Genomic DNA, 10617 nt, shown 5'->3' with positions numbered 1-10617 from the left:
ACTGTTTAATGCTTGATGAAATCAAGGAAAATTAGTGGTCCATCACAAATTCTTTCTCTAGCAAGTCTCTTAGTCCACCATTTTGCTGTGGGTATGAATTTGATAGTAGTAATCTGTAAGTTTTTAAGGGATAGGAGCCAATGCCAACTGCCAAGAACCAATTTCCACAGCAAATATCTCAAAACGTGTTTCATATTGTAGCTATTCTGAATGTTTAAAAGCACTTATTTTAAAGTTAAGCAGAATTGTTTTTAATGAAATTAATTTTGAATTTTTTTTAAAAGATTAAATGTAATTCTGATATTTTTATCAAATACTAATCATATATTTTACATATTAATATATGCATAATTCTCAAAGTTAATTATTGATATAGAAAAATAAAATATAGATCCTAATTCTTCCGTTTGAAGCACGTTATTATGTATTTATAGAATAAGCCACCTAATTAAAAATATAAACTAAATTAGTCTCCTTTTATTGCTAAACAAATTGCATTGATTTTCACTTTCAAAGAAATGCACCAAGTCTTTAGTACCAATAGACATTCTTTGGTGGGGTTCTTCGTTCCTTAACACAATGCTACACCCATGATTTTTGGCTCAAACCTTTAAACAATTTTTTTATACATTGTAAACGTGATTTTCAACTAGACGGATCAGTAACATTTTTATGTGCGTGAGGATGAAGGTCGGTGGAATTTATCAAAATTAGGAGATGTAAACATATTGCTGCAAAAGTAATCCATAAAAATAAATCAATGACCATTAATTTAGGAAACATATGATAAATGTTACAACTGAATATGGAAAGACACCCCCCTACAACATAAAAAAGCTTCTTTCTTCGTATAAAAGGTCTCCAAATATGTCTAGTGGCCCCAAGCTCTGCGAGAAAATCACATTGCAGTAGCACATATTGTCCTTGATAATTAATAATAAATTCCTACTTCTTCATAAAAATGCAATAAATAAGGCATGGGCTACGTTGGCTACATTGGCTACCAAAACCAAGGGGGAAATTACCATGTATATAAATAAAATCAACCATTGAACTATATATAAGTGCCCCTATAGGCAGAAACACTCTTCTCAATGCAATTCAATACCATACAAGTTTAACTTGCCACGGGCTTTGCAATGACTTTCTTAACGGCTTCAGCATAAGTCCTGTGCTGATAGGTGAGAGTTGATTCAAGCAGGTCCCAAAGTGAGGTTTTAGGATTCCAGCCTGATAAAGAAGTAACACCCCATTAACAGGTAAATTATTTTAAGAGGAGTTTGTTCAAAAGACTGTGTCAGTATTCCTAGCATTTCTCATTTTAATAATCTCAAAGGTAGAGTAGAACAAGGAAACATACCAAGCTGCCTATTAATTATGGTCATGTCAGGAATTCTCTTGTCACTATCATCATATCCCTCACCATAAAATTCTTTGGAGCTCACATCAATAGTAGGTTTTTCCAGAGGTGCTTCTCCACTTACCTTTGAATAAACCTGCAGAATTGAACGAAAATAAATGTTGAATGGTCCCAAATACCATGTTGAAATTCTAATAGGTACAAACAATCAAACTTAATCCTCTAACCTGAGTCATCATTTCAGCAAGCTGCCTAACTGTAACCTCATTGTTTGGGTTTCCCACATTAAAAATATGTCCATTAGCCCTGGCGGGATTTTCCTGTTAAAAATTATCGTTCACATTTAGTTGAACCATCCAACAAGAATAATAGTTTAAAGATGAAATTCTACAATCAGAACTTAAAATATATAAAGTTGCATAAAAAGATTGGATATGGGAACCTACAATCATCAATAAGACAGCTTCAATAGCATCCTTAATATACACAAAAGTCCTCTGGGATTGGCCACCATCCACAAGCTTGAGGGGCTCTCCACGGAGGAGATTCTACAGAAAAGGAATGGAGAAAATATTTAGAATCATTATCCAAAAATATCGAGTAACATATATACAAGCTTAAACAAAGTCTAAATCAAAATGTAAACTCACATTGCTAAAGCATGCCAGAACCCGAGGAACACCCTCACTTGGGCCATCAATGCCGGGAATGAAATCCATTCGTGGTCCAATCCAATTAAAAGGCCTCACAATTGTGAATTCCAAGCCATTTTCAGCACCCTCAGCTGCCAACAATGTCATCTCAGTGAGACAAAGGTCAAGACATGAAAAAATGGAAACAGTGTACGCAATAAAAAATTAAACCAAACAAAATCAGCTCACCATAAACAAGCCTCTCAATCAACTGCTTAGCACAGGCATAGGACCATCTCTGCTTTTCAATTGAACCAAAAATACAAGGAGACTCATCCTCCTTAAGTACGTAGTATGCAGGATCCTACACCAAATTGAAAACAACATAACATAACTCAGTTCATTACCAAAAAAAAGAAACGCAACAACCAAACAACTCCCTTGCTAAGATCCTATTTAGATAAACTTTCCATATGTACAAGAGAAGGAAATAAGAAGATAAAACAAATTGTGCTTCTCTTATAAACTAAAATCAATTTACGCAATTAACGTTTATAGAAGCTCTCTAATCTAACTTCTCTAAAAGCTAAAGTGCTTAACTTGATTTTAGTTTATGCAAGAAGTTCAATTCATTTTACTTTTTTCTTCTATAAGTGCTCATGGAAAAGTTTATCCCAACAAAACATAAATAACATGAACAAAAGGAAAACACACAATTGTTGATTTGAAAAGATCCAAGGTTGCTAAATAACAAACCATTGATGCATTGCAAATTTGAAATCATCATTGGTTATACACAGATCTATAGTAGTACCTCGCTTCAACGAAAGTGAAAGCTCACCTGACGAAGAGGACTATCTTTGGGGAGGAAGCTTCCAATCGTTTTCCCATAGACTTCACACGTAGAGAAATGAATGAGACGCTTGTTGTTCTCTGAACAGTACTTCACCTGAACCCAAATTCCAATCCTCAATTTGAATTTCCAAACACACAGAAAACAAAGAAAAAAGGGAGAGAAAGTAAAGTAAAAGTAAGACGCACCACAGGAAGCGCGTCGATGAAGTTGCTGTAAATTGTGTCAAGAGGGCGCGTGTTGTAATCCGCGGGAGTGCAAATGGCAGCCAGATTAATAGTCTGGAACAAAACACAAAATTGTGAAACTCATAAGAAAACTCACAAACTAAGATTTGAATCTCCGCGGGGAGAAGTATATATATATATATAGTTTTATTTATCGAGAGAAGAATTCAAATTCGATCTAGGATCTGTTATTTTGAACCATTAAATCAATCTTATAACTCTATGATGAGCAATATCCGCATATTTTTAACGTTGGAGGGTGTCTGGAATAAAAAAAGTGGATAACTAATTTACCAGATCTGACATTTTGATGAGGCCTTCGAGACGGGAATCGTGCTTGATGTTGAGGCGATGGAACTGGATGCGAGAGGCCCAAGGGAGCGTGTGGGGTTCCAAGAGGTGTTTGATCTTGTCATTGTAGACATCCAAGGCGAGGACACTGTGAGGGGTCTCCGACATGAGCTTCTCGCAGAGGTGGGACCCAATGAAGCCACCGGCGCCAATCATGCAAATGGTGATGGGCTTTATGGGGTTCCCATCCAGATCTACTCGCGACGAAGCCATTACTCAGAAACAATCAAATCGATAAGAGAAGAAATTGGGTCGCTGGAGCTTATATAAGGATTGAGGAGAGCGAATCCTTTCTCTCTTCCACCGTTACTGTCACTGTTGCCGATGATGTGATGGTTTTGCACGCAAAGTATTTGGTTTTAGTTTAGGATTTAAATAACTTTGTGTCTTCTGGAATCGAAAGATTTTATGGTGCTGTGATTCAGAATTCATTGCCTGTTAAAATGGTCTCGTCTAGTTGTCTCCCACAAGTTTTCTTTCTTTCTTTTTTATTTTTCCATGACGTTTGATGATAAATTTGTCATTGTATTTGTTTTTTTTGAAAGTATATTTAAAATTTTGTCTGAAAATTTAATCTAAAAGAAACAATTATTGAGATATTTTTGTAAATTATAATCCAAACGCATACTAAGTAAGATTAGTTGCCAACCGAAGAAAAAGAAAACATTTTATTGTTTATTCTCCTTACAATTTGCAGAATTAGAATTCATTCCGGTCATTGTCCCTCTCAAGAGGTTTTTAAGAAGATGATGTTTACTAGTATTTTAGCACATGTAATTTATAGGGCACAAATTAACTTTATATTATTAAAATTTATAATAAATAAATAATTTAAATATACAAATTATATTATAATTTAACTTTATAAGATATAAATATTTTTGAATATGTATTATATTTTAAATTTATGATAAACAATTTATACTGTAATATAAAATTATTTTAAATTATTTTTAAAATATTAAAATTTAATTTAAAAAAAAAGATGGAAAAATATACTAGAAGGGATAAGAGGTGAAAAAAGTTCCTGAAAACTTATCATTTAAAAAAAAACTCTTTAAAACCTCTAATTTAATTCATGTATATACTAATTTTTATAATAAATTTATAAATTTTTTTATGACATTCGAAAATAATAATTAACCTTTGGACCTTTAAAAAATATTTAGTTTTTTTCTATGAAAATTTATTTTCTATTATATGTCATAAAATTATTTTAGAAAACACATAATAATAAGTATTTTATATAAAATTTAATATATTTATAATTTATTAAGTAAGCTTTAATTTTTATAATTGGTCCCTCTTTCATTTAAATTAAATCTGACCCAATCCCTGACCATCACCCTATCACTGTCATGAGTAGACAAGTAGACTGATCATGTGAGTCCATTAAATACAAAGACTCAAGTAGATGTGTCATATAATTTTAAAAAAATAATTATGTCATAAATACTAAAATCTTATTTAGAATAAATTTTGAAGTATAGAGAACTGACCATATAGAATTCTGTCCTCAAGAGTTTTGACACTCCATGCCTTCATCATCAGAATTTTGTTTGTATAATTATCAAAATATATAAAATAAAAAAAGATTTTTGTTTGTAGAATTTTCAAAAAGATAATAATGTGGTTGGCATTTGGCATCAAGGAAAGCTTAGATCCACATCACACACACTGCGCATGTTATCCAGTTTGATGTACAGCTAGATATCTTATAAGTCGTCAACAACTTTACGCGGTTCTGTCACACACTCACAGGCTCACACTACTCAGCACATTATTTGTTAATCTAAAATTTCTCTTAAATAAACCAAACAATGTTAATGGATGTAAAATAACTATGAATTGAATTTTCTAAATATTATTTAAAACGTGCCGATTTTAAATAGTAGTGTTTTAATATTGTTGATGTTTTTATATATAATTAAATATCTTAAAAACATTAACAGATTCAAACAACATCATGTTTATCAAAACTCAAAAGTGCAGTTCTATTTCGTACGAAGAGTTTTAAGTACGAAGTATACGAATTCAAAATTCTTTCTTTCTATTGATTGAAACAACAATTAAATAACAACAAAATAATTTAAAAATTAAAACAAAAGTGCAGCAGTCATTCGTGCAGTGGGTTCGTGCAAAATGTTTCATACCATTAAACTTTTCCGTTTTCAAGATTATATTATTCGAGTGGAAATTTTCAAAATAAAGTATTATTTATAATTTTAGTTATCAGCAAAGTATGTAAAATCAAATTTACAAGTTTCAATCCAAACACACTAACAAATACTCATTATTTCAATCCTCACATAATTTGCATTGCAAAGCATCTATTTCTGTGCAAATGTGATAAAGTGATGCATGGGTTCCATAAGTGGATAGCGTGTACATCTTTCATTTCAGTCTCACTTTCGTCCTATCATACAAATTGAAAACAATTCAATTATCACTAGTTTGATTACAGATTTGAGTCTGTTACTTTTGAAAAATCCAATTTTACCCTCACTTTAGGTGGAAAAGTTGCTTCTACAGAGAATATGGGACAATTTGTTTAAAATTATAAAAAAATAATTTTAAAATAAGCTGTTTTTTAAAAAGTATAATTTTAATAAGAAGATATGATTTACTTTTTAAAATAAGTAGAAAATTATTTTTTAAAGACAGAAATATTTTAGACAAACACTGAAAAATAAAAGGTTACTTATTTTATTAAAATAAACATTTTCTTCGACTAATAAATTTCAACAAATGGACCCTATATATTCCATTGGATTTAATAATTTTCATGAAGAGGATTAATATTTCCTATGGATTTTGATGATTGTACACATTTACATCATTGTTTTAGAAGAAAAAATGACAACCAAAAAATGAGTGAAAAAGTTTCTTTTAATTTTGTTAAGTCACCAAGACATTGATGTGTTTCAGTTTTATTAATAACTAATATCTATATAAAAAAAACCTGGCACAAAATAGAAAAAAGATAGAGTTTTTCTTAGTAAGACTACACTTAATTTTTTTCTCTCCTCATTGAGAAGATTTTTGAAAATAAAGAAAAACACATTTTCAAAAGCATACGTATTATATAAATGGCAAGTGTATTTTACTAATGAAAAGGATGCCATTTTCTACTACATAATTTTCTTCACTGAAGAAGGAGATAATATCCTCTTGCATTGTCTTTCTTTCAAAGTAAACAAGCAATAACAATTCTTTCGTTTTTCACAGGAACAAGTCAAAGCAAATGGAGGATCATTCAGTGTAATGAAAAGGCCATAAAAATATTTCACCCACCAAATTTCGCAAATGGCTAAAACCTAAGGTCACAAGAAACAGTTATCTGTTTCCAACAAGAAAAGCAATATTGCGAGTTGTATCTAGTCTATAGCTTATAATGATCTTGATTTCCCCCCGAGCCTTAATCTTAAATTTTTAAGAACTTAGTTAGGCTTAGTTCCTTTTTAAATTCTATCCCTTTTACAAATTTTGTAAGACATAAAAGTTTATCAATTATCACAAGGGTCAAAGCACGAACATCAAGTGCTGTTACGTCTGAGTTATTGTATCTTAATTTCTTCCACTTGTTTCTTTTCTTTTCTCATATATGTTGCGCAATGTTGTGTTGTACATTTGGTATGGTCGAAAAGTGCGCTTGTTAAAGAAGCTGGTACAGCTCAGTATGTCACGTGCAAGACTATACTTGTAACCAACGTCCTTTCTTACTACTATATTAACTTTTAGTCAGGTTTTTGGTTTTGGGAAATGTAGAAAACAGACTAAGAAAAAGGTCATTTGTTTGCTTCTCAAATTACATTTCATTTTATGCTGCAAACTATTTATAGGACATGTATGGATTGCTGTTGAAATTATTGGCATTTCAATGTAAATCCAACATATATAAGTAAAATAAAAACAAAAATAAAAGTAATGATACTTTGACAAAATTACTTTTGACTCATAAAGTAATTTTCCATCATATTTTTCAAACGTGCACATAAACTTGTTTCTCAAATTACATTTTAAATTGTTGGGAAAACTCTGACTTTCTGACTTCCGTGAAATTAAGATAAACATTTAGTAATTAAAAGTAATAATGGAGCATACGATTATAATTCTCCAACATGAAGATTCTTTCACTATACAAAAGAATAGTACTCTAAGGTGACTCACTAAGTTTGAGGATAGAGACTTCCCAAGTTATTTATCTTCTCTCAAAGAGGCTCTTTCTTACTCTAAGAAGTGGATTCCCTTGAATGGTTAGGAATGAAGGCTCTTACTTTTGTTTATATTACTCCACATCCACAATGAACGGTGGAGATTATTTATATCCTAGGGTGGAGATTAATTCTCTAGAATGCTCCACACATTCTAAGAGTCTACACTCTTCTACTCTCTTCCATATTCTTTCATAAAGTTCCAGAAGGTTTCACATCTCCAGAATATTCTAGAGATTTTCACATTCTTTCACAAGAGAGTTTTATACTACTCTAGAGTTTTAGAAAATTCTACATTTTTCTAAAAGCTCTAGAATTTTCTAGAACCTCTCCAACTAAGAAGGGATCCCAACACAAATATTGTTCGATTTTGTTTCAACGGTGTATCTTGCAGCTCAGGACATGATCATAAATTCATTCGTGTTTTATCGCAAAATTAAGAGACAATAAGATGGTTACAGCTAAGAATGTTTATGTTGCTACTTGCAACCTACTTTTAATTAAAAAAATTGTACCACCTCAACGTGTCAATTTTAGTTACATTAGAAGCATGCAATACGTTGATAAGATACTGAGAACTTATAAATTTCTATATTGATTTTTTACTTGTGTACCTTGATAGTTAAGTTGAAACATTTATAAGATTCTTGAAACTGCAGCCCTGCCAAATTAAACCAGATCCACTGCATGCTATAGAGTATATAGACCTTTTCAAATCCTGCACTTTCTCTCTCTCTGAAAAAGCTCATTGTTGAAGAGAAACTCAAAAGCATGGGGTCTTCTAGTTATTTCTTCACTTCCTTGCTTCTGGTTGTAGTGTTCAATCTGGCTAAAGGGCAGCCTCTGGTCCCTGCATTGTTCATATTTGGGGACTCTGTGGTTGATGTGGGAAATAATAACCACTTATACACCATTGTTAAAGCAAACTTCCCTCCTTATGGAAGAGACTTCAAGAATCACAATCCAACAGGGAGGTTTTGCAATGGAAAGCTTGCGTCAGATTACACAGGTATTCCACAAAATCTCCATTTAATGAAACACCCCTTTATCACCCACATTTTCTTGTTTTTCAACAAAAGGCTTGCTTGTTTGATCTTTGTTCCTTTCCCTACAGCTGAAAACCTTGGATTTACCTCTTACCCCCCAGCTTACCTCAACTTAAAGGCCAAAGGAAACAACCTCTTAAATGGTGCCAACTTTGCCTCAGCTGCTTCTGGCTACTATGATCCCACAGCCAAGTTATACGTAAATATATCCTTGGAAGTTTGAAACTCTCAATTTGTCTTTTTTACTTCTCATCATTATTGGTAAAGCCTAATATGGGTATTTGTGTGTTTTCTTTTCTTTGTTTCCTATCGGTCTAGCATGCAATTCCATTGAGCCAACAGCTGGAACACTACAAAGAGTGCCAGAATATATTGGTGGGAACAGTAGGGCAGTCTAATGCTTCATCAATTATATCTGGTTCTATATATCTTATCAGTGCTGGGAACAGTGACTTTATTCAGAACTATTATATAAATCCACTGCTTTACAAGGTTTACACTGCTGATCAATTCTCAGACATTCTCTTGCAAAGCTATGTCACTTTCATTCAGGCATGTCTTTCTCAACCTTGGCATATTTGCTTCAACAAACCATGTTCCAGTTAAAGAAGGGTTATCAATAATAAAAATTTAAGAAAAGAAAGAAAGAAAGGGGTATTTATTTTCCTTTGCTGATTTTGATTTGCATTTCCAAATTCCAAACATGCATGTAACAGAATATATATGCACTTGGAGCAAGGAAGATTGGTGTGACAACATTACCTCCAATGGGTTGTTTGCCAGCAACCATCACTCTCTTTGGCTCTGATAGCAACCAATGTGTGGTTAAACTAAATAATGATGCTATTAACTTCAATAAGAAGCTAAACACCACATCTCAGAGCTTGCAAAAATCGCTTTCTGGTCTCAAATTGGCCATCCTTGATATCTACCAACCTCTCTATGACCTTGTCACTAAGTCTTCTGAAAATGGTACACACTTTCTAAGTTTCTAACCCTGCTAATCCTAGAAAGCCAATCTTATTATGCATAACTCATGAACAAGTTTTCTTTGTGTGGCATGCCCTACACTTTACACAGGATTTTTTGAAGCAAGGAAGGCTTGTTGTGGAACAGGCTTGCTAGAAACATCTGTGTTGTGCAATCAGAAGTCCATAGGAACATGTGCCAATGCATCTGAGTATGTATTTTGGGATGGTTTTCACCCGTCTGAGGCTGCAAACAAGGTTTTGTCTGATGACTTGCTGGCTGCTGGCATCTCTCTCATATCCTAATTGAACACTTCTAGGCTCATATCTGCTTTTGTGGTTACTGTTGTATCAGTTTGGCTTATGTAAAAGACGTTTGAGTTCAATTACAATGGTTACTGTGTGTTTTCAAGTTTCGTGTAATAAGACCAATATTCCTATGAGTTTTCATGTAAAATTTCTATCTTGAGTATTCAAAGCTGCTCCTGATGGATTTGTATTCAACTATTTTATTTAGAGAATTTAGTTTAATGTGACAGATAAACTCAAACTACTCGAACCTTAAAAAAATATAAAAGTTAAATTTAGTGATAATAGGAATTGACTTTTTCTCACCCTTTACTTCGTAGGGTTTTTTTTTTTTTTTTTTGAAACAGTTTGCTTCACAGGGTTTGGTACTTTGATTTCACGTCTTGGATAAGATTTTTTATATTTCGAATGTGATTATAAGAAACAAATGTTTATAACTTTCACATTTTAAACATGATTCTTTCCTTCTTAACTGGTTTCCAAACATTTTAAGAAATTTAGAGTCGTTGAGGTTGGCAAATGCCGTCTGGACTCTCTTTATCGAATAGTAATATAATGTCTAAGTAAATTTAGGACAAAATTTAGACCAAGTTTTTTAAGTGCTTGTACTGTTGTTCTTTAATTATAAATTAAAAAACTTACATCAAAAGGTATTAG

General features: G+C 32.3%; 2 protein-coding genes across 2 annotated transcripts; one reads left to right on the top strand and one right to left on the bottom strand.

Moving 5' to 3' along the window:
• Positions 1 to 740: 740 nt before the first annotated feature.
• Positions 741 to 3943, bottom strand: LOC100792879 (UDP-D-apiose/UDP-D-xylose synthase 2). The gene is made up of 9 exons (XM_003540165.5): positions 3367 to 3943; positions 3034 to 3126; positions 2834 to 2941; positions 2242 to 2356; positions 2011 to 2144; positions 1807 to 1908; positions 1588 to 1680; positions 1361 to 1496; positions 741 to 1230 (listed from the first exon to the last, which is right to left on the bottom strand). The coding sequence occupies exons 1-9, from the start codon at positions 3634 to 3636 to the stop codon at positions 1118 to 1120; spliced, it is 1164 nt and encodes a 387-aa protein (XP_003540213.1). The 5' UTR covers positions 3637 to 3943; the 3' UTR covers positions 741 to 1117.
• A 4326-nt stretch (positions 3944 to 8269) lies between these two features.
• LOC100792352 (GDSL esterase/lipase At5g22810) lies at positions 8270 to 10195 on the top strand. Its single transcript, XM_003540164.4, has 5 exons — positions 8270 to 8646; positions 8752 to 8882; positions 9002 to 9235; positions 9400 to 9655; positions 9764 to 10195. The coding sequence occupies exons 1-5, from the start codon at positions 8409 to 8411 to the stop codon at positions 9955 to 9957; spliced, it is 1053 nt and encodes a 350-aa protein (XP_003540212.1). The 5' UTR covers positions 8270 to 8408; the 3' UTR covers positions 9958 to 10195.
• Positions 10196 to 10617: the final 422 nt, after the last annotated feature.

This window comes from Glycine max, chromosome 12 (genome assembly GCF_000004515.6).
Source record: "Glycine max cultivar Williams 82 chromosome 12, Glycine_max_v4.0, whole genome shotgun sequence".
In the NCBI taxonomy this organism is placed as follows: domain Eukaryota; kingdom Viridiplantae; phylum Streptophyta; class Magnoliopsida; order Fabales; family Fabaceae; genus Glycine; species Glycine max.
This window is presented reverse-complemented; position numbering and strand designations above follow the sequence as displayed.

Bases quoted from the DNA above. Each gene is read 5' to 3' on its own strand.
- LOC100792352 (XM_003540164.4), top strand. From the start codon at position 8,409: ATGGGGTCTTCTAGTTATTTCTTCACTTCCTTGCTTCTGGTTGTAGTG. The intron at 8,647-8,751 runs GTATTCCACAAA...CTTTCCCTACAG, and splicing joins GCTTGCGTCAGATTACACAG to CTGAAAACCTTGGATTTACC. The intron at 8,883-9,001 runs GTAAATATATCC...CTATCGGTCTAG, and splicing joins ATCCCACAGCCAAGTTATAC to CATGCAATTCCATTGAGCCA.
- LOC100792879 (XM_003540165.5), bottom strand. From the start codon at position 3,636: ATGGCTTCGTCGCGAGTAGATCTGGATGGGAACCCCATAAAGCCCATC. The intron at 1,909-2,010 runs GTGAGTTTACAT...CCTTTTCTGTAG, and splicing joins TTCTGGCATGCTTTAGCAAT to AATCTCCTCCGTGGAGAGCC. The intron at 1,231-1,360 runs GTATGTTTCCTT...CTTCTTTATCAG, and splicing joins CATAATTAATAGGCAGCTTG to GCTGGAATCCTAAAACCTCA.